The sequence below is a fragment of the Ctenopharyngodon idella genome, chromosome 7 (assembly GCF_019924925.1).
Source record: "Ctenopharyngodon idella isolate HZGC_01 chromosome 7, HZGC01, whole genome shotgun sequence".
Taxonomy (NCBI): Eukaryota; Metazoa; Chordata; class Actinopteri; order Cypriniformes; family Xenocyprididae; genus Ctenopharyngodon; species Ctenopharyngodon idella.
In genome coordinates, this window is record NC_067226.1 from 19,438,373 (window position 1) to 19,465,528 (window position 27,156).

General features: G+C 37.5%; 1 protein-coding gene across 4 annotated transcripts; it reads left to right on the plus strand.

Moving 5' to 3' along the window:
* Positions 1 to 1,846: 1,846 nt before the first annotated feature.
* On the plus strand, positions 1,847 to 26,914 carry map1aa (microtubule-associated protein 1Aa). Of its 4 annotated transcripts, none has more exons than XM_051900940.1 (8): positions 1,847 to 2,041; positions 3,021 to 3,122; positions 15,801 to 15,883; positions 16,037 to 16,177; positions 16,299 to 23,277; positions 23,366 to 23,598; positions 23,784 to 23,980; positions 26,209 to 26,914. In XM_051900940.1, the coding sequence occupies exons 1-7, from the start codon at positions 1,858 to 1,860 to the stop codon at positions 23,937 to 23,939; spliced, it is 7,878 nt and encodes a 2,625-aa protein (XP_051756900.1). In that variant the 5' UTR covers positions 1,847 to 1,857; the 3' UTR covers positions 23,940 to 23,980; positions 26,209 to 26,914. The 4 variants fall into 4 exon arrangements, with proteins under 4 accessions (XP_051756900.1, XP_051756899.1, XP_051756898.1 ...); XM_051900939.1 differs by having other exon boundaries at positions 23,784 to 23,957; XM_051900938.1 differs by lacking the exon at positions 26,209 to 26,914 and having other exon boundaries at positions 23,784 to 25,693.
* The last annotated feature ends 242 nt before the right edge of the window (positions 26,915 to 27,156 follow it).

Genomic DNA, 27,156 nt, shown 5'->3' on the forward strand with positions numbered 1-27,156 from the left:
AAACAGTAGGCCAATATACCATAAAACAATGCATTCTGGGTAATAATATTTGTCGTTTTCGAGAAAGTAACCAATACTTTCTCGACAACGACAAATATTACCCAGAATGCACTGTTTTTTTTAGTATATATTACAATGCATTCTGTATATTACAATGCATTCTGGGTAATATTAGGCTATTTTTCGTTTTCAAGAAGCGACAAATATTACACAGAATGCATTGCTTTTATGGTATATTACTGTTTCAGTGGAAAACGGTATTTTACTGTGTAAATTTTGTTTCATTGTTTTTTACAGTTATTTTTTAAATTGAAATGAGATCATAAATTTACTTAAATATCAAGATTATAGTAATTAATATAACAGCTAGCTGAAGAGATTTTTGAACCTTTTAGAAATAATAATACAAACATTGGTTAAAAAAAAAAAAAAAAATGAGAGCGTTGTCACTTGTAAAAAGAAAGTAATGTTTGTATATCCTTGTTTGTGTAGTGCAACTTCAATCAATATTAATGTAATGCACAATATCAATACACATTTTTAAGTAGCCTATGTTTGTCTATGCATATTTGAACATACAGGTTAGACTTACATATTAATATTTTGGTCAAAGTAGCCTACATTTCTAATCTCATTTGATAACATATTTCCATTTTTTGATGGTTCACTGTCAAGGTTACTGGAAAGTTTCTTATGTTCTCTTATGAAAGTATTGTTTGCGTGTCTTTGTATATTTAAACAATCTGAACGTGTTTGTTTTTATTTTTCTTATAGAATGGGTCCTATAAAACCAGTGAGCGCAATGTAATGTTTGTGCATTGAAATAAACAGCAGAGGGCAGTATACAATCCTTCTCCTCATGTTCCAGTACCTGCATTAAGGACTTTGCAGTAAATCTCTTAAAAATGCTGACTCACGACTAGAGACGCTGTGGAAATGTTATACATCAGATATCAGCCAGTAAAAATCCATACTACTAACCCAAACCATGACTAAACCCTGTAAGAAGATTATATTTCATCTGCAATGGATAAACGTTGTACACGGTCATTCTTATATGTCATTCATTATTCATGCTTAATGGAAAATAATCTTTGGATCATATAGGCTACCATGTGAATTACAAAACTCACATCTTAAAGGGATAGATCACAATTTTTTTCATCATTTACTCACCCTCAAGTTGTTCCAAACCTGTATGAATTTCTTTTTTCTGCTGAACACAAAGGAAGATATTCTTAAGAATGTCAGTAACCAAATTTTCATTTGATTTCATAACCAGAATTTTCATTTTTGGGTAAACTATCCCTTTAAGATTAATCCTCCCAAAATGACGTTAAAGTTACCGTAGAGAGAACTTGCATCTTTTTTTCTAATACTAAACAGTTGGACTAAAGACTAGGATATTTCCAAGATATTTCAATTATTCAAAACACACTGATGAGCATAATTTCTGATTATCTCCTGTCACAAATCAGATGAACAAATCTTGACTTCGTCCTTGATTATTGGTCACTAATTTATGATTATAATCAGATAAAATCTTGACTGTGCTTGTCTTTCAGTAATAGTTTGCGATCATCAGTGTTTGAACATCAAATTATTCTGGATTAAATCCGCATAATTTAAAGTCAATTGCAGATGAAGCGTAAACAACTATTTCCCCCAGGTGTCTCAGAATACAATACTGATAGGTTAGCAAAGTTGTCATGATGAAATGTAAGCATCTGTTGGCAGCCGGTAACCAATAGAAGGACGTGTTTTCCGAGCCTCCTCTAATCCCGCCCCACTGAGTGGGCTGATGGCTGTAGTTGTCATGGAAATGCAAGAACTCCCTCAGCTCCAGATTCGGTTACTATGGAAATGCCGCTTGGAGATGCTGCGATAGGTCCTCCGGAGAAGAGAGAGATTATTCAGCACCTTGGACAGCAGCGGTGTGTCGGTCCTCCTTTCTGCCAGACGCGATACTATATTCTCATTGTGATCGGAGAAATTTCAACAGATCGCCAGCTTGATTCAGTGAAAGAGCACATTAAAAAGGGTGAGTCGCCAGCTTTTAGGTTTCCTATGGGTCAGCATGAAGAGTTCAGTAGTCACACATGGACCACGCACACTTTATTCAGTGCAGCACCGCATGAAGCTGTTCATAACTGAGCATCCACTGTGAAAAATGATCGTGATTTTAACGGTAAAAGACTGTTAATTGGTTAACTGTAAATTTCCTTACTATATACGGTGATGAATAACTGTAATATATCTAACCTTACATTTAATGCAATTTAATGTAGTTTTAACAAGTCATTGTATAATTCACAGTGAAAAACCGTAAATTGGCATTCCCAGAATTCCCTGCGTGACACTTCACATTTGATGCATTTTCGTTTAAATAACTGTTTCTTCTTATTTTTTTCTTATCTGTAATGTACATTAGCGTTTTATGTTACATCTAATGTTGTTAAATGAATGTTTATGTGTGTTACCATGATGGTGTTTTGTGTTTGTGTGCATGACACTGTGTGCGCCTTCTTTGTGTTAGTGTTTACTTTCTCAGTTCGTGGAAAAGCTGCTTTTGATCTTTGATTCATCATGTGATTCTCTCATCATCACCTGTTTTTTGGTGGTTGTCAGTGTATTACAAAGGTACAAAACAGACTTCAGTGATTAGTATATTAATATTATATTGGTATGCTAACATTATATTATATTATATTTTTACTGTAAATTTAAGTCGAATCTGTATAACCTAAAATGTTACCATATTTTTTACGGTAAATTTCTGGCAACCACAGCTGCCGGTTTTTACTGTAAATTTCACTGCATGTTTTTACAATGTACAAAGTATGTATGTATGTATGTATGCGTATGTAGATGACATTTTCATGCAGATTATATCATTGTGTATATATTTTTAGAAATTGTATGAGTAATACATTTTAAATCTCTGTATATTGAGGATATTGTTGATCTTGAGACATTTTAGCATTGTTTATTTGTTGATTTAATAAATGTGCATCTAACAGGGATTCTGTCATGGGATGTTGATTTGACCATTTGTGACTTGAACAAGGAACTGAAGCTCTTTGAAGCAAGACACTCTGCCCAGTTCTCATCAGAGGTCAAAGGTCAGTTATTAAAGATGATGTATGAGCTTTTGAAAAATGATTGGAAAAAACTTTTTTTTTAAATTATAATGATTAATTTTATTATTTTAACAAACAGCATATTACATGATGTCCGATAGCCATGTTTTTATTTATTTATTTTTTTAGCTTTTTTAGCCTTTTTGTTTGTTTTGAAATCATACAAAACTGAACACTTAAATGTTTAAGAAACCTTTGATGTTGTGAGATTCAGATTCTGTTTACTCTGCCAGAATTACAGTATTTTGAACGCAGGAAGCTTCCTGCCATTTGACAGCTAATAGATTATGAGAAGGTGAGTGTGAAACAACAGTTATGTGAAATCACAGGGAGAAAGATTAGATTGCATTGATGTAAGACCCTGCCAAACCCACCTGAGCTCTCACAGCCAATGAAATGGCTGTATTTTGTAAATGCACATTGGATTACGGAGTGCATTTGTTTATTGCACCTTGTTTAATTCCCTCATAAATATTCTACTTCTCAAGTCAGTGTTGCTCCGTTTGCAGTATTGACATGTTATAAATTGTTCAGCAGGGTACATGCATTTTGGAGTGTGGATGTTTGCCCATGTTATCTGTTCTTGTGTTTTAGGGATGTTCATAATTCATAATTAAGCAAAACCATTGACTGTTGTTCCACGAGAAATAAAAGCATCAAGGTTTGCATGTTCCCAAGCAACACACAAACTGAAATCTCTGAAACGCATGTGGAATAGAGACACTCACAGAACTACAGGACAACTTGACAGTTTTACTGTAAATATATGTTCAATTTGTCAGTTTTATTACAAGCCCCTGTTATACCGTGGCCTGGTTTCACAGACAGGACTTAGATTAAGGAAGGTGTAGGCCTTAGTTCAATTAGGACATGAAAGTAGCTTTTATAAACATGCCTTAGAAAGGAACATTACTGGTGTGCATTTTGTCAGTCCAAGTTGCTTTCAGTTAAAACAGCTCAAACATGCATTTTAGTCTGGGACTAGCTTAAGCCTTGTCTGTAAAACCTGGGGTTTAAGTATGAATAAGAATAAATCATGGTAGGCTGATAAAGTTTGAACTTGAGTTATAAAAATTTTTTTTTTTTCAGTATGTGGTTAATTCAAAAAAACATAAACATTATTTATCTAACATTTGTTATTTTCTGTCTGTATCTGAAGTGTTGGCATTTCTGAGCAGCACAGCTGATAACATCATGCTATGCTGCACACTGCAACCATCAGCAGATATGAAGCTAAAGAGGATAAAGCATTAAATCTAAATTTACTTCCTCTGCAGCATGGCATACCAGCACCCACACACATACTTGCATGCACAAGATTGCATGCACTGCATGGTCACTCTTATCACTCTTCGCTTTGTCACTTATTTAACTTGTCTTTATTAATCTCTCCATTCTGTGATGATGTATGTCACGGCTGCAATCTAAATCCTCTGTTAGCCTGCCTCCAACCATATGGTTCCTCATATGTGACTGCTGACTCCCCATCTATCGCAGAATGAATTAATCATCAGTCCCTCCTCTATTATTCTTGTATTGGTAGATATCTTATATAATATATCTTCTAAATGATTTCCTTCTCCTCTTTCTATTCAGTAGAAAAGCAGTCCATGCGAGACCCTATCAGTGTATAGTGGAGTCTATAATGGGCTTATGGTGTGTGTAGATCAGAGTGCTTGCTGGTGGGATACTTTAACCATTTCAGCACCATGCTGAGGTTTAAATGCAAGAGAATCTAGGTTTTGTGAGCTGTCTTTTATCCACCTGCATGTAAGGTCATCATATACTGTGTGTGTATATATATATATATATATATATAGCCAAAAATGAAAAATTTGTCATAATTTACTCACCCTCATGTTGTTCCAAATCTGTATGAGTTTCTTCTGTTGAACACAAAAGAAGATATTTTAAGTTAGTAATCAAACAGTTGACGAAAATACTATGAAAGTCAATGGCTACCGTCAACTGATTACCAACATTCTTTAAAATATCTTCTCATACAAGTTTAGATCAACTGAGGGTGAGTAAATGATGAAAAAAAAAAATCATTTTTGGGTGAACTATCCCTTTAAAATAGCTCAAACACTTTTTTTATTCTAGGGCTTAAGCCTTATCTGTGAAACCAGGGGAAAGAGTACCATTATAGTTAAAGTCCCTTTGTAGTCAATAATTGTAATCCCATAAAACTCATCTTTGATCACCAAAATGACATATTTAAAAGTTTTTTCCTGTAAAAAATAAAAATTTCTTAATGCCTTAAAATAGCTTGAATATAACTCTACAACCTTGCCTCATTTAATATACACAGATCTATGAATATGCTAATTAGCCCCGCCTCCACTCACTTGGTCAACTTTACCGAGGTAAAAGCTGCACAATAGTATCACTTTTTACAACATCGGACACATAACGGTAAATAATATGATTAGCCTTTTGTTTGACTTTGTTATCAAACAGCTAATAATGTGTTGCTAATGTTACAAACCATGTTCCCGTTCTTCATCTCAGATTCAGACAGCTGCCTTCTAACAATCAGTATCCTTACAAATGTGCTTTGAACAACTCAGAACGTTAATGGAGAAAGGCATATAGTTCATCATAATATTGTAATATACATCATCAACCCACCATATTGCTTATTCTACACGATTTTCATATCAACAGAAAAATATACTGGGATAACCTGCTCACTGTTAATGATATGCTAAAGCCCGCCGGCATGTTGACGTGATTGGTTACAAGGTAGTTTGTGACGACAGAAACACCAGCGATTTCAAACCACGGGTTTGAGACTGTCTTTTTTTTCACAGATTTAAGGAGAAAATACTCAGCAATGGTGTTGACTTATGAATTTGCATATAGTTTTCTTAAAGCATATTAAAAACACCACATAGACATATAAACAACATTAAAACTTGATTTTCACCACAGGGGGACTAACTAAAACCATAAAACAAATGCTGTACTAAATAACTTGCACCTGGTTTTACAGACAAGGCATAGACATATTAAAAGCAGGAAAGAAAGGAAAAAAGAAAGAAAGAAAGAAAACTAATAAAAAATGGCAAAATTACTAAAGCTTTAATAAAAAATTAAAATTTGAAATATAAAAATAAGATTTTTTTCAAAATATTAACCTCTCAATGACAACACTGCTGATATGTAAAAAAAAAAAAGTAATGAACAGTGGCCTACTATTAAGTTATCATTAAGACAACCTTTTTTAATTATTTCCCCAAGCCCTGCAAGGCCAAATGCTATTCTGCTATGTGCACTCAAGTGAAAGATGCAATTAGCAGTCTGAATAAGGGCAGGACAGATAAAGTGACATAATGCTCTACCACTGAGAGACAAAAATGCTTTGAAGCCAGAAAAGCTTTTTCTCACTCTCGAGGGCAGACTTTGTAGAGAGCCAGCAAAGTGCCAATCCACTGATCTCTATGGTCCGTCAACCTCAAAAGACCAGTTCAAACAGTATTTGGGACCAAGGAAACTTAGTGGGTCCAAATGCTGTTTGAACTTGGTCGTTATAGGGGAATCAGTGTTGCTACAAGTCCGACAGAATGAGCTGAGACTGAGTGTTATGATATTTATGAGCACACTAAGAAAGCTCCCACACATGCAGAACAGGAATCATTTTTGTACATTTATATACTATTATAAAATGTATTAATATTTTGAATTTTATATATATATATATATATATATACATTTTTTTTTTTTAGCTTTATTTCAGTTAACAAATAGTTTTAGCAATAACAACAGGCTGACCAGCTGAACAAATCAGGTCATTTTTTTCCACATCGTTGACTGGGTCATTTATTTTCCTTACTGTGATTCCTGAGGAATCTGAACAAAAACTTAAACAAAGCGTATTTGAAGCAGTTTGCTAACTTTTGACAGAAACCACACTGAAGTACAACAGAGGAATGTTTTCTTTTAGAAGCTTTCAGTTGGGTATACATTGGTGGTAAACTGAATGTATTTAGGTTGTAAATCTGGCTTATTTATTTGTAATTCAGTGAATTATATAGAATCCCTGCATCCATTCAGTAACAGAGTTTGCCCTAGTCCAGACGTGGACTGACCCCACTGTGAACTCCTTCTGTCTACTACTATAACTTCTAATTCTGGCTTGCAGGCAAAAGCTGCTGCTTTTTCAGCTCAGAGCATCTTGAAAATAAGAATTTCTTTGTTTTCTTCATGGGGTCTGACCTTTTTGACAGCAATGTTGTTGCCTTTGTAAGCTGGGATTTTTCTGCTAGTGTTGTTTAGTATCATTCAATGCTTAGAAACTAACTTTTATCAATAAGGAATTCCCCTATTGATTATTATGCTACAAATTGGATATTACATCCAGTTATCTCACAAACCATGAAAAGCATGGCCGTCCCGGCACTTGACAAGAAAAAAAAAAATGCTTGGCACACTGTTGCACATAAAAGCACTTAATTGACTCTTTCACCACCCACACAATGTTTCAAGGGTTCAATTTCTTGTATACATTCCATTATTCCATAGATACTTATTATAATATCCATATTCTTAAAAAAAATATGAAAATGTTTTTTCATAGTACAGCAGTATGTGTCAGTGGGGAAATGTATTAGTCCATATCCTGCCATCATATTTGCAGACGGACTTGGTTTTGTTTGTGGTGCATGTTGTTTCTGTAATGAGAGCAGAGGAGCAGCTCCCTCTTCTCACTCCACACAGAACCGCTCCCTCCACTTCACCTTGGTCTCTGACAGGTGGCAGACACTCTGCTGCTCTGTTCTGTACAAAAATCGCTTGCATTGTTTTAGCCAGCAGTGGAAGATGATGGATGAGGACTGAGCATGCTCAGTACGGCTGGTCTGCCACTCCTGCAGCTGTGCTTGGAATACTGATCAGGATGTGAGTGCAGTGTCATTATGGCTGACTGCTTGTAAATGTCAGAGCACAAAACAGAGTGACTTTTAGTTAATGCAAGGTTTTAAGCACATGAATAAGAGCAGTTTTGACTTTGTTCTTTTATTTGTAAGAGGAAAATGCATCCTAATAAATGTGTGAATTAAAAAATATGCCAGATATACTGTGATAGATAGACAGACAGACAGACAGACAGATAGATAGATAGATAGATAGATATTGCTCTTTTATTGGACTTATGCCATTCCACATTCCATACTTACACAAAGTAAAACAGAGCAGGAATCTAACATTGACTCATGTCATGAGGCTGTTAGTATCTTTTTAAAAATATATATAATTAGATTCGTTTTGAAAAGAAAGTTCTAAGCAGGAGACTGAGAATTGTGCTTCTAAGCACTTCTGTTGAATTCCCATATGACCTCTGTCTCAAGAGGAAAACTGCAAGAGATGAGACATGAAAGGAATCTCTGGCAGCATGTCGACTGAACAAACTCAGTACAAGTGAAGAGAGATCAGGCATTTTTTAGACCAGTGCATTTAATGATAATAAAAAAACGAAACAATGCAAAGTTGGTTATTAGACAAAAGTTATGGGTGAATTCAGGTTGGACACTTTTTCATAGTCATCTCAGTGGCAAAAAGTCTCCCAATCAACCTGAATTCACCTATATTTTGTTAAATTATATTTTCTTACATATATATAAAAAATGATAAAATTACTGCATTGACTCTGAAATAAATATTATGATGAAAGAGTAATCTAGAATTCCCATATGTGTTGCTATTCCCATATGAGTGGTTGCCGCCTGAAACTTCAGCCAGGGATTTTACAACCGACACAGATGGATGGGTCCTTGAACAATCGTTACAGATCCCTTTACTTCCCTAGAGGCGGTGGGGAGGAGGCTGGAATGGTCACCATGGCCCCAGCTGTCTCAGGCATTGTTCAATTCATTTAGATTTTTCAGCAACATGCCGCACGGTAATGACTCCGACCACAGCTCGCCACTGTAATAGCCCTTATGTTTAGCATGTTAGGTTGTAAAAGCCTCCAAATATGCAGTTGGGACTTAATTGCATGAGATTCTATGTGATGCTCGGAGGATAATTAAGTCAATAAACAGAGGAAATTGACAAGGCGGAGAAAAATGAGTGATGAGTCTATCATCAGAGGTGCAACTGCAACTCCCTCTGCAATGATTGAAAGACAAGGAGACGCCATATACTCAACCCTATAGCTTTTACATTTGTTTATGAAGATTTTATTGTGTTATATGATATGTGATTAGTTCACAGTAGAAGCTATTTATACCATAATTTCTCTTTAACTACAAACTATAGGTAGACTACATGGAGCTGATTTTCACAAACAGCCCTGAAACTCAAGCTGTTAAGTGAAGCGTTGATTTGTGATTATCTCACCTCAGTGTTAGCGCAGGAAATGCAAATCTTGTCTTAGACAGACATCAGAGTATAAAGGTATAAATCTCTTCACTTATGAACCCGAAGCAGAGAGGGATTTTACATAGGTCCGGTGTGTTTTCTAGTGCTGATTAATAATTCAGGATGGGCTATTGATTCTGCTCTTTTATACCCCTGCAGTCTGCACATGAACACTGAACGTCAGCATGCTGCTCAGGCGACTCCAGTCTGCTTGATGGGGGCATTGATTGCAGGGCTGGATCTTGCACCACAGTGAAACCTGAGCCCACGCCCACACTCTGGACCAAAGGTCTTAGGAAAAATGAGGGGGTTATTGTTATAGTCAGCAAAACCACGATTCCCTACTGCTAGGGTCTAGTAGAGCGTTAAATAGTGTCTGTAAAGAATTTTGACCATAGAAAGACATTTGGAGTGCTTGAAGAAGCATTATAAATCAAGCTTTCCATCTACAGAATTCTACAGAAGAGGCTTTAACTCTGTGGTAATGTGCTAATGCATCACCATTTTGCAAGAGCAAGCTGTTATCAGGGGACTATATTGAATGGATGAAATAACTGAGATAATTCAAGAAATGGACACAAGCTGTCTAGCAGCAAGGGTGTGGCAGCCAGACTGCTGCTTTGAACAGTTGCTTAGGATATGTCTGGAAGGGTCTATTTATAATCTTGTAATAGCGTCAATTTAAATTAGAATTAACAAATGCAAACCCTTTCTGTGGCAGCATTCATCACCTCCGGCTATTAAAAACGCAATCCCTCTATTAAAACCATTTTTCAAGTGGAATTAGGTAAATCATGATTTTCCTCATTTGGTTTTGTTTTTAATGCAGTATGCAGTAATATTAGTCCTTTTTTCCTGTTAGTTTTAATCTCCAGAGTGGACAGCATCCACAATTCTTTGCCGGCTCACTGTCAGAGAGGTGGTCAGAGTCAGGCAGGCGGTCTGCGAGAGAATGCTGATGGAGTGCAGTTAACGGGGCAGATTTTGGCAGTCTTGCCCTGCAGCTGTCGGTCTGGGATCAGCTGTACATAAACTGCTAAATGGCCCATCCTTGTCATTCTTGACAAGCACAGCACCTAGCCTGAAAAATATAAAATTGCTTATGTTCGTGTTGAACATAAACAATACTATAGAATGTCAAAAAAAAAAAAAAAAAAAAATGACATGCATCATGTTGATATGATGCTAAGTGGTCATTTTTGCTTCCTCATTCTTTTAGATAATAGTAAGGTTTTGTTAACAGAGCCACTTGATATGTTGAAAAGCTAGCTTACAATATTGAATGTGATTTATTAGAAATGTCAGATTAAATTTTAATGTGTAAACTCCAGCCAGTCTGTGTTTTGATCTTCAAGACGACCGAGAGTCCAGTAGCCTATTTGTTTATTGTTATTATTATTAATATATTATTTTGGTATAATTGATCAGGTAGCAAAATATAATAAACCAACACTAGAATAATGATAGTTAATTTAATTAAAAATGGCCAATCTTTGTAATAATAATGGTACATTTTATATAGAGAGAGCTTTTCAGAGTAGGCCTACTCAGAGATGCTAATTGATGTTACTAAACTGACCAGTCTTGGGGTGGGTCATGGTAAAGGTATTTCCTGATGCAAAATATTTATGAATATTTTTTAAAAATGTTTTAGTAGCTATTGGATGTAAAACTAGGGTGAATACTGGTAAAGTGGAACGCCTTCAAATGCTTCCTCAAACTCAAACCCCAGTTTATTGCTGTTATTAGCCACCTTTACCTCGGTTCAACCCAAATCTTATTTATAAAAGACTTATATATACAAGGTCGAATTAAATCGGCTGAAATGTGATCACATTGTTGCATATTTCTCATTCTTCAAGTGTCATACTTACTCGTAGTATGTATGTGAATTCAGGCTCATAGGCCACACCCACTCCCTCTCGCGCACTCGCGTGTCTGTGTGCGCGCTCTCGACGCACGATACGCACAGCTCAGCATCAGCAACGGTAGGTCTAATCTGTCATATAATTCTTCAGATGTTTGATTATTGGCATATGGTTCGAATATCTTGATCTCTGACCGAGGTTATTCATTCATGAAATGTGCAGTATTGCTGATCTAGTATCGTGTCAACCTCTTATACGGACTGTCTAGGTCTGTATCGGTTCTGGCTTGTTCACGGATTTGTCTAAAGGTCGCAAAAACCCAAGCCGTTTTAAAGCGTGTACGATTGTGCCATCAGTGAGAGTGAATGAAAGTACATGATATAGCACTGTACGAGGAATCTAAGATGCTAAGGCGATAAGCAAAAATCTTCGACAACATAAGAGAAATTATTTTGAGTTAGAAATATGAGGGTGAAAATTAAATTTATGTAGTCTATGATTTGTTTCTTCACTTTTGCTAGATTTGTTTTCTATTTCAGCTCATTTTCATAAGCCGCTACAGTTGCTAAATTTACATTTTTGATCACAGAGCTAAAATTTAACTCAACGAATCCGCAAATTTGGTGGAAACACATTATTATTTCACCGTGACCCAGATCTTAATTGTGATTCTGACTATTATGGGATGCAGCAGGGCATCTGAGGAACCTGTGACAGTAGCGCGCGCGCGCGCTCGCGTAGAATACTCGTCACCGTGTGAGATGAAAAAATGTGCGCCGTTTCCACAGGCCAGACATAAATCTCAAAATAGTTAATTAGCTATCTCTGTGAAGCAGAACCAGAGTGATGGACTGTGATCTTTGTTCATAGTAAACAATTGCATCTTAAAGGGATAGTTCACCATGAAAATCCAGTCATCATTTAGGCTACTCATGCTTATACTGTTTCAAATGTGAATTATTGTGGAACACATTAGATGTTAGACAGAATTTAATTGAATGAAACAAAGATCATCTCTGGGGAAAACATGAACATCTTTTTTTGTTTCATAGAAGAAAGTAATAGAGGTTTGGAACAGGATGAGTAACCAGTCCTTTTAACAATAATGATAACACCTGTGTTATCATTATTGTTAAAAGAGCATGGCAGGACTAAAATCACAAGCACTGTTTTTGTCCCTGGTCATTAATCCTCAAAAGCGATTATGAATGCAAATTACTTTTGTATCATTTTAAATGGTGCCTTGAAGCTTTCAGTTAATTCACATGTAACAAATAATTTCCAAAATGGGCACTTTAAGGCCAGTGCCCCTCTGTGCTTTGTACAATTTATCCCTTTTAGTCCATTATTGCATTTAAATGAGCCATTTGTATAAACTCAACTCATATTCCGCATTCATTCGCTCCAGCTGTTTACAGCATAATGGGGTCCATTACACCGCAAGAGCACATACATATGAATGAGAGCTCAACACTTGTCTTGCTTTTCTATAAGGGGACTCTATCTCCCCTGCTTGTTAACAAGATATTTGATTAAAATAAACGTGTTGCAGTGGTTTCAAAGGCACGGATAGGACAGTTCCCGCGTAGTGTTCAGAATTTCACTGCTATGGATACGATTAAGTGGCTTTAATAAGATTACAGCTGCTGGTTGAATCACTACCCCTAGATAACGGTTTAAAAAGTGTTACACACCTCCTCTCTCTCTCTTCCTGTCTCTACGTATCACACACAGTGTGATTCAGAGACAGCTGAACAGTGATCAAGGACAGGGCAAAGATAGAATGAGATAACACTGGCTCAACAAATGTAATACTTCTCTCATGCAGAAATTCAGCGGTTATCCCTGTTGTGTTCAAGGTCTTGACATGATTAAAATGGTCATCCAACAACAGCTGGACATTTTTAAAATGTAAAAACTTTTGATTCACTTTAATGATAATGAAGTGTGGAAACATTCAGCCAAGAGGCGATCACATTTACACCTCATTTTCCCGATGAGTGAAGAGCCAGTTTTGCAAGTATAGTTTCAGCTGTCAGGAGTAATGTTTATCTGGTGGAAAAGCTAAATTAGACCTCAGATGTCACTCATATTGCCATATCTACTTTGAAAGTATGATCTTTTTACACAAATGCATGTGTCACTGTTCCAAAATTAGCTAATTTGTGATTTCGGAATAAAGATTTTGGAGGCATTGTGAGCTCAAAGGCAGATATTAAGTGTGACTTTAAAACTATTTAAGCCTGTGAGGCAATCAGTCAGTTCCACTAATTTCTTCCCAGTGAAAGCGTGTGTCAGTCGCCTGGATCACTTGTGATTATCATTTAATCCTAAAAGCCAAAATTGCTTGTGAAGCTTAAAATGCACAGAGTAAAGATGTTCTCTGGATTGCTGTCAAATCTAAGACTGACCTTTACCAAATTAGTCTTAGCAAGTGTAAAATACATTTGACCCCATTTGTCAGCGTTTTACATTCACAGTTGAGTGATATTGAATTAGCTATTTTTAGAAACCATCTGCTGAGTTGCTAAATATTACTGTAACTGTGTACATGATTTGAGTGCATATAAATCACTTATGGATATAAGTTACTCTGAAATGATTATTTTTTTTTTTCATGTTAACAATTTATTTGTTTTCTGGTACTGAAATAACAGAATTTCATATCATCATCAGATCATAAGCAGAGCACACGTCCAGTGTAGTGACCTGATTATTTGACTCTATTCTTAACCTTATTAAGTGCAAGCCAATAACTCACAGAATAACCCATGCTGGTTAACTGTTTGTGCAAAGAGCTTAATTGAATTGTTTGCTCCACAACAAAATGACTAAGGAGGAGGAGTTTAATGTTGTGGGTAGATTGCTTCAGCATGTTTTCAAGTGCACAAACATCAGTAGTTATCTGGGTCCTAGTGCTACATGCCCAGTGGAGAGTTTCTGTATTTATCTGAAGAAATGAGTATGGAAATAAAAATATAGATATTTTTGCCTATGGAATCTAATATCGTACCATTTATTATTAACTTACAAATTAGATAATTTCAGTGCAAATGAACTAAACATATAAGAAGATTCCTAAATAAAAATATAATAAATAAAATATAATGTTCTTATAAAAGCACAAACCACTTCCAAATTCTTGTATCTGACATGAATCACAGTAGAATTTACAAATGCATTTCTTTAGAATGGTAGTAAGGTGAAGTTGTGTGTATGCTCAATGTCACAGAAGACCGTGCAGCCTGATTTAGCTGCTCATAATGTTATCTGTTCTCCATCTCAAAGTGAAAGCACAACTGAAGGTCATGTTGACAGCTGTCCCAAAGCATCTTGTTGGTTCTGAAGGATATATTAAGGTCATAATGATGTCAAATATCAAAAAAACCTAGCATATAAAGGACCAGAATTATTTGGAGTTGAATATAACAAACTACAATTTCTTAAAAGGTTTAGATAAACAATGAAAATATGCTGTTAGAGTCTGAAGGTTAAACTGGGTTAGCACTATTTGTAGTCCACTGCTACCATCCAGAGTCCATTGTATGATCTGACAGAATAATACCGTTATTAACAATTCGATGTTATGCAAGAAAATTATCTATCTCATTCACACTCTTTCATTAATTTTTTGATTAGACAGACTTGCCATGCTTTAAAATGTAAATTTATCAAAGCTTTTTCAATCTCATCACATGTTAAGTACATTAAGCTACTGAGAGTGTGTGAGGAGCCCAGTCAAATCGTCAGTGTGCTATTTAAGTTCACACGCCCTTGTTCCTATCTCACTGCTGTGAAAACGACCCTATAGATACCCTATAGAAAGATCTAAAGCAGTGTTGTGTTTTAACAGCCAATGAGAGATGTGTGCTTATTATAGCCTTATAATGCACAGGGTCACAATTTTTTGTGTGTGTGTTTCAACTGTGTGATGCTGGATTTACATTTTCAGCTAGAGAGAGGATTTTTTCACCCTTTTTAGAAATGCTGCAATGCGTCGCGCAGCACTAAGACTGGGTCAGTGTAACGCAGCTGGCGGCAATAGCCAATTCACCATCCCCATGGCAACAGCCAATAGATTTGCTTGCAGGAGCTTTGCAATATTGTTTTGATTGCATGGAATTGAGAAGACTGCTTCCACAGGATTAGTGTACTCTTGCACAGGAGCAGGAAGAGACAAAGAAAAGTGAATAAACAGTAATTAAATGCATGGAGGCAGTAATTGCATCATTCCAGTAGGGTGCATCCTTTATCTCTAATGTCTCAATATTAGATGTACGATTCTTCAAAATAAATTGTATTGTAAATAAATAAATAAATAATAAATATGCCCTAATTATGTATATATGACATGAAATAGGATAGAAATATACAGATTTTTCCAAAATTTTTAAACATTTGGTGTTTACAACAAAAACATTTTTTTTTTTAGGACAGAGACTTTTGCAATACAAGAGTGATGTCCTGGAGACTGTTGTGTTGGTGAATCCTTCTGAGGAGAATATTGCTATAGAGGTAATTGTAAATAAGCAATTGTGTCCCCCCACCCCTCTCTAAGTTCTTTTTTATTTGTATGCACCACATAAGCATCTAAGATATCAATTTCAAGATATCAGTTATCTTTTAATTGCTAAATATAACAATAAATGCAGTCTCTTTCTTTTCTAGTTCAGAACACTGCTCTGCGACTCAGCAGGACATAAGTTATTAGTCTTAAGTGGGCAAAGTACTGAACAGACTGGTGACATTACCTTGCAAAGTGGAGTGTTTGGTTGGAAAAAATTATCTGACATTCTCTCAAGTCGTAGAGTAAGTAGCTATTGCACCATTACTAATCCCATAATACTTCACACAGCACTTAATCATTTACTTTTTATTGATTTTTTTTAAATTGAACTTTAAGAAACATTTTTTCTTTCTTTCTTTGTAGATTAAAGAACTCTTAAACCAGCCATCCACAGGTCAGCAAGCCTGTTTGACTGTGTCCTGTAAAGGAGAGGGGGGCTGGAGCTCCCTAGGGTACATACAGGAGCAGAGCTTACTGAAGTACAGACTGAACCCTGAGCCTGTGCTGCCTGAGATGGAAGGTGTGAGCGAGTTCACAGAATATGTCTCTGAGACAGTGGATGTTCCCTCTCCTTTTGAGCTCCTGGAACCACCAACCTCAGGAGGGTTCCTCAAGTTGTCCAAGCCATGCTGTTATATCTTTCCTGGAGGACGGGGCGACTCTGCTTTGTTTGCTGTCAATGGCTTTAATATTTTGATTGATGGTGGATCAGACAGAAAGTCTTGCTTCTGGAAGCTGGTCAGACATTTGGATAGGATTGATTCTGTTCTCCTTACCCACATAGGAGCTGATAATCTTCCTGGCATAAATGGACTGTTACAGAGAAAAATTGCAGAGCAGGAGGAAGAGAAGAGCCGTGGTTCAAATACCTATGGAGACTGGATGAAAAACCTGATCTCACCAGAGCTTGGTGTTGTGTTCTTTAATGTTCCAGAAAAGCTGAAGATGCCCGAATCCACGCTGAAATCAAAAAGGAGCATTGAGGAGGCCTCTCTCACATTGCAGTACCTTCACAAACTAGGCATCAAACCTGAGCCTCTATATAGAGTTGTAAGCAACACAATTGAGCCTTTAACACTCTTTCACAAGTTGGGTGTTGGGAAACTAGACATGTATATTCTAAATCCTCTCAAGGACAGTAAGGAAATGCAATTCTTCATGCAGAAGTGGGCTGGTAATAGTAAAGCTAAAACTGGCATTGTCCTGTCCAATGGCAAAGAGGGGGAGATTTCTGTTCCTTACCTCACATCAGTGACAGCTCTGGTTGTATGGGTACCTGCCAGTCCAACTGAAAAGATTGTAAGAGTGCTATTTCCTGGAAATGCCCCACAAAACAAAATATTTGAGGGGCTGGAAAAGCTGAGGCATCTCGATTTCTTGCGATATCCAGTAGCCACTCAAAAAGACATGTCATCTGGAGCTCCACCTCCACTGATTAAACAAACTAAAATGAAGCTGAGAACTGATAGCAAAGAAAGTCTCAAATCATCCCCTAAAATGTCTTCCACTACAAAAGCAAGCAAGAAAGAGGCAAATGAAGATATTGAGTCAAAGAGTGAATCTGTAAATGAGAACAAAGTTGAAAAGAAAGAGAAGAAAATGAAAGAGACTGTTAAAACTCCCAAACCACTGAAACCTAAGATGGCGTCACCCGATTCACTCAAGCAAGAGAAAAAGAAACTGCAGAGAGAAAAATCTCCTAAAAAACATATCAAGGAGAAGGCATCTAAGATGGAGGAAAAGAAAGATCAGGAAAAGAAAGACACAAAGAAAGAAAAGGCAGATGTAAAAAAAGAAGACATAGTTAAAAAAGAACTCAAAAGTAAGGAGGATAAGAAAAAAGAAAAAGAAAAAATTAAGCCAGAGTTGAGAAAAATCACAAAACCTGACTTAAAGCCTTTCACCCCTGAGGTCAGGAAGACTCTGAACAAAGCAAAGGTTCAAGTGAAGCCTAAAACAGAAAAAACCAAAGCTGCAAAGGAGCAAGAAAACAGGCCAGCTGCTAAGAAAGCTTCAGTGGAGAAACGGGAGAGTGAAAGGTCCTTAGTCTCCTCTCCAGAGGATCTTACCAAGGATTTTGAAGCTTTGCGACTGGAAGAAGAGCTTTCCAAGCCAACAGAGAGCAAAATTCTCCCAAATCTTCAGTCTGCAGTGGACACTGTTGTCCCTCACATTGAATCTCCTGATGAGGGAATAACTACAACTGATGTTGAGACAGAGTCCCCTCATGAGGAAAAGGGACCATATGGAGTAAACGCAAATAAACACCCCTCTAAAACCACTGATAGATTTGAGGATGAAGGTGCTGCTACAGAAGATGACATAGAGGATGACTATTCCACAAAACTGAAAAGTGCTAAAGCATCTGACTTTGTGGAGATGAGTGAAGATAAAAAATGGCAAGAAAAGGCAAAAGAAGATATAGAGTTTGAAATGAAACCCAAAAAGAGTGACAGTGAAGAAGATGAGGATGTGATTGAGAAAGCAGAGCTAGAGGAAGCAGAGGATATAGCACATGCGGAGGAGCTTAAGTACAAGTCCGACGAGGCTAGGAAAGAAAAACTTGGAAAGGACTGGGAGACAAAACAAAGTGACATCAAATCTGCCAAACCTCTGGGTGCTGCAGAGCATGTTTCTTTCATCCAAGATGAGACCATTCCAGGTTACTCTGAGACAGAGCAGACCATCTCTGATGAGGAGATTAATGAGGAGACCGAGGAGAGAATCCCACATCTTCAATATGATGTCGGCTCTTATGACATCTCAGTTCCTGATGAACCAGGGACTTTTGACACTATCCATGGCATGAAACCACCAACCATATATGTTGCTTCTGAGTTATCATCAAAGGGTTTTGCAGTAGACCAGGAGCCAGTCCTGTCAGCTTATGCATCCAATATAATTGCGGCTCCATTGGCTGAAGAAGAGCATATATCATCAGCAACCTCCATCACTGAATATGACAAATTATCATCTTTTGCAACATCTGTTACTGAAGATCAGTCTATAGCATCTGTGACAGCACCACCTACTGAAGACGCAGGAAAAAGCTCTTTACTCTTAGATACTATAAATAGTATACCATCGTCCGTACAGACAGATGCCACTCAAGGAAAGGAGTACCTCCACTCTGCTGGAACTATTTCTCCAACTTCTTCCTTAGAGGAGGACAAGTGTTTTAAATCACCTCCTTCAGAGGAATATCAACCCATTGTGCCAGAAACTACAGTGAAGGCCACAGTTCCCACAAATTATGAGGATGAAGATGATGAGGAAGAGGATGAGGACCAGACACCAAATGTTGATATGCCACTTGGAAAGATCCATGAGGGTTACGCATCTGCTGCCATGCTCCAAGACAATGAAAAAGCTTCTGATAACTTTCCTTCATCAGCTGCACCTATTTCTCCTCCCGAGATGTATGTTGGCACACAAGAAAAAGATGAAAAGGGACTCTCATTCTCTAAGGATGAATCTAAATTGGGAACCACTGATAAAAGTTTGTCCTTCTCACCAAATTTGCCTGGCACCTCAGAGACGAATATTATCTCAGAGAGTGAAGAAAGATGCCTCAGCCCAGACGACAGCACTGTGAGGTTTGCCTCACCTACACAATCAGGACCGACCAGCAGTAGTTACTCTCCCACTGAGGAAAGGTCACAAAAGCCACTGATTACAGACAAAGAGGAAAAACTAGACAAGGAGACTTTTGACTCTCAGAGGTGCTTGACCCAAGATGCTTCTGCTGACAAAAAGTCTGTGAAAATAATTGATGATGTTGTGGTCCCTTTTGAAAAGGGGTTCTCCAGCACTAAAACCGCAATATATGACTCTGAAGAGGACGAAGATGAAGAGAAAGATGATTATTATGGAAAGGAAAGCTATAAAGTGTGTGGTAAAGCTAAATACAAAGAGGAGAGGGAATGCACTTTTCTTGATGAAGAATATTCCCAAGAGGCAACACCCCTAAAAGAGGAAAAGCTGCCTGAAAATAAGAAAGAATCTGTTGATAAGGAAGATAAACCACAAAATGTGACCTACTTGGGCCATGAGCACAAATCTCAGATGCTCAGCTCAGGCGAGGAAGATGAAAGTGAAATTGAGGATGGTACTTACTCAAGCGTAAAAGGTCCACAGGACAAGTTAGATTCCATGTCAGCAAGCCCAGGCAAAACAGATGTGTCATTTTCAGAGATAGATGACCCAAACTTGATCTCTAAAGACAGCGATAAAAGTGTCCACTTCAACTTGTATTCCTTCCCAGAGTGTGAGAAAGGCCTCAAAGGGGAATTTGAGAGGGTGGTTAGGCAAGATACACCCTATGTTGGGAAAAGCTTTACATATTCTGATGTATATGACAGTAAGTCAAGTTCAGTGGATTCCTACTCTCCAAATCTGCCAGCTGAGCACACTTTTGATGATAGTGATGTTACTCCAAAGAAAACAGAAAAGGAAGATTCCCTAGAATCTCCCACCAGCAAGATTTCTGACCTTAAAGCATCAGATGAAAAGGAAATGTCATCAGCTTCATATAGTGTCTATGGGACACCACAGTTTAGAGATACATCTGAAGAAACATTCTCTGAGAAAATAAATAAAGTTGAAGAAAAGACAATTGAGAAAACCTCACCTGTTTCAGCAAAGAGAGACCCCTTTTCAGTTCAATTTGAAAAGCCAGATTTCAGTGGGATGGAAGAGGTTGGCGCATCACAATCAGCCCATTATGCAGCTGACAGCTTCATCTCTGATTACAGTGCTAAAAGTACGAGTTCTATGTTAGGTGAATCTACATTTAGCGAAGTACAATTAAAAGAAGTAGTAGCTGGAGACATGAAGATGTTCGCTGATGGAGAGGATGAAGATGACGAGGACGAGGAAGAGGAAGAGGAAGATGATGAGGATGAGGAGTATGGAGAGCATGTAAGTGATAGTGATACAGAGAAAGGTGCCCAGTGCCCACTGACTAGTGCTATCAGCACTGTACCTACTCAATTCCAGGATGAAAAGAAAGACACCATTACACATGAGTACAGCTTTGGCTCTGATACTTACGGGAAATCTCTAGATTCATCAACATTTGAATCCACTATAAGCCGTGAGGGCCCCAAGGACTCATTTAAAACTGCTAAAGGTGATGCCTCATCTTTTCCTACTGAAAGTCAAATTACAATCTCCTCTGGATTTGGACATTCTTCAAGTGAGCAGAAAAATGAGTTTGAAGAAAATGATGAGAAATTTGACAAGTCATATTTACCTCTCTCAACAAAGTCTGCTGAAGATAAATCCTCTACTCAGTATGATGGCAAAGATACTGAGTTTGACAAGCAAAAGACACCAGATGCAGCAGAGAAAAAAACAGCAGACCCTGTTTCGTTGGGCTTCAGTTACACAACTATGTCAGCCACAGCATACTCTTCTTCCTCTTCTTACAGTCATTCTTCATCAGCTTCAGCATCTCTGTCCACTAGCCGCCAGTTTGGGGAGGAGTTGGAGACTCCAGCCAGTACTGCATTTGAGTACTCATCTTTCAAAGATGAACATTCACCAGTAATTGATTCACCCTTTTCCAGTTCTGGTGGGCAGGTTAAGGATGAATATTTAGAAGTGTCCGAGAAGCTGACTCCTGCGACCACTACTGCTGAATCCACCTCTAGTCTTGCGAGATTCTCGCCGTTATCACCCTTTGAGGAGGTCAAGCCTTTCCCTCCACATGCTGGTACTTGTATAGGTGACAAGAAAGATCCTGCTTATTCTACAAGCAATATTTCAGATCAAGGCCCACAAAGTCAGTGCTTTTATAAACCGGAGTGGGATGAGGACTCAAGATTACAAGCTGAATTTGGTGCAACTGGACCTTATTCCTCAATCCCTCCGACCACACAGAAAGACACCATGCCTGAACATCTGTATGGTGCTTCATCTACACTTGAATTTGAGTGCCCTGAAAAACAGTACTATGAAGACACAGAGAGCAGTGAAGAGGAGGATGATTATATGTACGAAACTGAACAGGATAAACTTCAGTACCAAAGACCTACAGTTACAGCTCAAGCAGACAAGAGAGAAGCCACTTTTTCCTTGGGTGAGACAATAACAAAGGACATATCTTCTGGCTTGGGAGCCACTATCTCAGATGCGCTTACCTCATATCCTTCCTCTTTCCCTGAGCCCAGAAAACCAGACACAGCAAATGGGCCTGCAGAAGTTAGTTTGAGTGCACCAGAGGCTTTTGGTGGAACCAGCAAGGTGGGGATAGGCTTGTCAAAAACAGAGACGAAAGGCCAAGAATTTGATGTAAAGAAAATTAGGAGTCCAGGTGAATGGGAAATGCAGCAGCAACAAGACATCCACCCAGGGGCATCCCCTCCTCATTATCGACATGAAGATGAGTATGAAGAAGAAGAAGAAGAGACTGAGCCGGAGCACCCAGCCCGTCCTCTTTCCCTCTCATCCACAGACCAACCTTTCCAACCCTCTCATTATGCAGGCGATCCAAGCAGACACGATGACGACTCTGACTATCCTTCAGATGTTGGTATCCGTCAACATTCATCCACAGCTTCCCCAGGCTATTCCTCCTGTGAGTACAAGCAGAGAAGAGGAGACACATCTCCATCATTTATCAACCCAAGCTTATGTCAACTTTCAAGCGATGAAGAAAATGAAGAACAGAGAAGCCAATCTTCTGATCAACAGCAACCTTCTGGGAAGACAAGATCCCATAAACAACCTCGCCACCACTCTCACAGTCATCATGGCGAGGACAGCGAATTGCAACACCTCTCTGGAGCCATGGCTGCTGGGATTAGTGCCAGTGGGGAGGATACCCCTCCAACCTCTGTCAGTGAGCCATTGCATTCCCAGTCAGATTCTGATGTTCTACCAGGCACAGAAGAGTGCCCATCGACCACAGCAGAAAGAAACAATGACTCTGATGAGGATGCAGATTACCTGCCTGTAGATAAATCATCTGGAGCTTATGGGGGGAAGCATTACTCATCTAGGTCACCTAATAAAAACCATGATCCTTTCCCATCACCAATGATGGACCCTGCTCCTTATTCCCCTCACCCAGATGTATGTATGGTTGATCCCGAGGCTCTGTCAAGCATAACAGACAAACCAATCAAGAAAGATACCAAAACAAAGGGTTTACGTAAATTAGGTAAGACAAAATCCTCATCTCCTGCTCGGAAGACTGATGTCAGGCAGAAGAAATCCCCATCCAAGGAAACACCCACTCAGACCACCCCTCTTAGAAAGAAGGACATGGATGATGATCTGTCAAGGTCAAGCCACAACACAGGCAAAGGCCTTGTTAATGGCTATAAGAACAGTGCAGGTATGTACAAACATTTTCTATATGCAAATCAAGATGCCAACATCACACTGACAGCGAGATTTTGTGCATTTTAATTGTTTCTTAACAGGTTCAAGTTCTGCAAAATTCAGTGCAGCTGTGCCCCCCGGTCCTCCTATCTATGTGGATCTGGCCTACATTCCCAACCACTGCAGTGCTAAAAATGTGGACCAGGAGTTTTTCAAACGTGTTCGTTCTGCTTATTATGTAGTGAGTGGAAACGACTCCAGCAGTGGAGAACCGAGCCGTACTGTACTAGATGCCTTGCTAGAAGGAAAGGCTCAGTGGGGATCCAATCTGCAGGTATAATATTTGTTAATTGCTCTCTCTGCATGTCTCTCTGTAGATGTCAACACTGGAAGTTTGTAATTTGCTGATTAATTTGATGGATATTTTATGGATGCTAACTGGGGGAGGGGGTTCAATGAAGTCAGCCACTATGCTATTACTATTACAATGCTATACTATTTACTCTATTCTATTTGTAGGTAACATTGATACCTACTCATGACACAGAAGTGACCCGTGAGTGGTATCAGCAGACCCATGAGAAGCAACAGGAGCTGAACATCATGGTCCTGGCCAGCAGCAGCACAGTTGTGATGCAGGACGAGTCATTCCCTGCCTGCAAAATAGAGTTCTAAATTCAACATGGCTCCCAGGTTCACATCTTTACTCTCAAATGGTCCATTACAGCCTTAATTGTAGTTTACTCAGTGTAAAATTCTTAACCTTTTTCTTTTTAACTTTCCAAGATTTAAAACAGCACATATTATCTATTGCCCAAAAACCCCAAACAAATAGTATAAACATTGATTATTATTTCCTAGTGATGAAAGTTACTAGAGTGCAGGAGAATAGAAGGAAGACGTGCCTTTCACTATGTACTTTTCAGGGTGGCTTTTCCCTTTATGTTGTACAATACATACATACATACTGTAATACATTTCTTGCTGTAAATTCTTAACCCTTAGATTTTGGGCCAGGGCTTGTTTAAACTAGTTTTCATGGTCACATTCCCAGTCGTAGTTTTATACTGAACAAGGTTACCAAACGAGTGTGCTTAATACAGTATCAAAGTTGATATATATAGCCTTGTTTACAATGATATTTAACTAAAGCACAAGTATACCTCTTGACTTATTTTTGAACAATAGCACCAGAAAGTCACCAAATACTGCATTTCAACCGGATGAGATTCCCCAGCTTTCATCCGATTAGTTAATGTATACTTTCTTATCTCAAAGAAACTGTTGCTTTGAGGCTCTGATATATACACAATGGCTTCATAGACTTTCATAGCACAAACATACACTCGATATGTAAAATAATCTTCTATTAATAAAGTTATCCCACATTCAGATACCTACTGTGCAAATGGCAATTGAGGCTATATAACTCAGCAGAGAGTTTAACAACCACCTGGGTGCTAGTATTTCACAAATAAAAATCTAGTTAACAAATAAGATTATGAGATTTAAAAAATAAAAATGTATATGCTGGACATGGAGTCGTGCTGCAGCTTATGTGCTTTGCACAAAATTACTTTACATTCCTGACTCAGAGATTAATGCTTTGAATTTGTATAGTAGAATGACAGCATCAGCAACAACATTTAATTAATAATCATAATTAAATATCGCTATGATCTGGACAAAATTCTGTTTGTAAATTAATGCTGAAAAACAATTGAATGAAGAATAATGTTTAGATGGTAGGTTTATTGTCAACACTTAAATAACGGAGTGGAAGTATTGGAATCAAATCTTATTTTGTCATTAAATGATGTATAAAATGTATGTTCAAAGAGTTTATGATTATTTTTAGTGTTTATGATGTTCAGAAGTATGTTTTATTCCTGATTTCATTCAATTTTGAAGAAAAACCTTGTAATGATTTCCCCTTGATTTCTATTGGTTATATAATGTATATAAGACAAAATTGCTTACTGTAAAGGAATGGGAAGAAATGATGACTGAGAATATGCAAGCCAAAGTTGCCGGCAATGGAAATGCATGGTATTCAATGAATACACTATGTATGAAAGTTTTTTCCATGTTTTTGCATAGGGTTAAATGAAAGAAGTGAGATACGGATACTGCACTTAAACCTATTCCAGAAATGTTAATGTGTGTTTAAAGTTATTTAAAGCAAATTGTGGCTTTTATATGGGACATGAACCTTTATCTTAACCGTTACTGCAAGAGCTGTTGTTTTGCAATCAGTAAAGGACGAGGATATTGATGACATGAAATATAAAAGTAAATTCTTGACCAATGTTTCAAAGACTGGCAAGTTCACTACTTCCTGTTTATTTTGATGTCTTTCTGGTCAGAATTAGAAGTGATGGACAGAAAACATGCGAAGAATTGCGAACGTTGCGTTTTTAAATATGTAAGGCTTAAAAATAACTGATTAAATGATACCACTGCTCTCGTCACTGAGCAGGATCAGAGATGAAAGGAATAGTGAGGTTGTATCATTGACTGATGAATAGGAAACCTTGTAAAAGTATGCACTGCATGTATATTACCATGAGGGAACAGCCTGAACATGCATTTGAATACTGCTATGCTTTTAGGTGCTTGGCTCAATTAATTCCTATGTTAAAGAAGGAAGCTTGTAGGTGAAAACTTTTTTTCAGTTCCATTTGGATCAAAATTTAATCTGTAATCTTCATACTGTACACAAGATTTTAGTTTTTATAATTCTGATTTACATAGTCTCATTTATTGGTCTATAAGATTTGATTGTTGACCTTCATCTTTGGAGAAAAGTGCACAGTTTTGATAAACCATATTTACATCTAGACAAAATGACAGAATACTGTATGGTTCAGCATAATCCTTTATATTTCTCTGAGGAACAATGAATGAGGATACACAGTTAATGCTTGCCTCTAATGTTTTTAAGGTGCTGTAACTTTTGAGCTACTGGTTATTTGGCTGTGCTGCAGAGATGTTCTGCGTGACATGGTGAAACCCAGATGTGACTTCGCAGTACTACAGATATAAACAAACACATACAAGTACCAGACTGCAGACTGCCAGATCAAGTGACTAGATCACTGATCACATTTTATATTCAAGATTTGTAAGTGTCTTGTGTGATTTATTTATTTATTTATTTTTTCGAAGATGAAGACTAAATGTTTCAAAAAAAGTTTGAAAATAAAATAGTCATGTGCTGTGCAAAACATCCCTTAGTTGCAATATTGAGTTTGCCATCTCAGTAGCATCAAAACTGAAATATATCATTCCATTGAGCCTAGCTGTTTAATGCATGTGATCTTAAGTTCGAACTTGTATGTAATAGTTCATAGCTATATTAAATAAAGTACTATTTTAAACATATTTAAACAATAATTGTCTCAATTGTACTGAAAGGCACATATAACCAGGCCGCGCTATCATTTCCAGCGTGCAGTGTTGTTAAAAAAATGTAGACTTGGATTTGTTTTTAATTTTCCATGTTTTCATTACTTTGCTTTTATTTCTCTCTTTTTTATGTGCAATACTCTGTATCTTTCTTTTAAGCTCTTTAAATGAGTGTCTACAAATATGTTGTAGAAAGGTAAACCTGATAATCACTAATAAAATATGTTAATGAGAAATATCAAGTTTTTTGCCTTTCCTTGAGTCAGCTGTCAAAGAAACATGGAATGTCTCCCATGAAAATCAAATGTTAGTATATACTTTGGTAACTTTATTTCAGTGGTCCACTTTAGACATTTTACTGACTATAAGCAACTTTGCAACTACATGTCAACCTATTCTACTTATCTGAGCCCTCTAATGAGAGATAATTGACATATAGTTGCAAAGTTACTTAAAGTTAGTAGAATGTATAAAGTGGATCATC

What these genes read in the sequence shown, in the direction of transcription:
- map1aa (XM_051900940.1), top strand. Translation starts at nt 1,858, where the DNA reads ATGGAAATGCCGCTTGGAGATGCTGCGATAGGTCCTCCGGAGAAGAGA. An exon ending in GTTCTCATCAGAGGTCAAAG is followed by an intron (nt 3,123 to 15,800) that starts GTCAGTTATTAA and finishes TTTTTTTTTTAG; the next exon opens with GACAGAGACTTTTGCAATAC. An exon ending in ACATTCTCTCAAGTCGTAGA is followed by an intron (nt 16,178 to 16,298) that starts GTAAGTAGCTAT and finishes CTTTCTTTGTAG; the next exon opens with ATTAAAGAACTCTTAAACCA.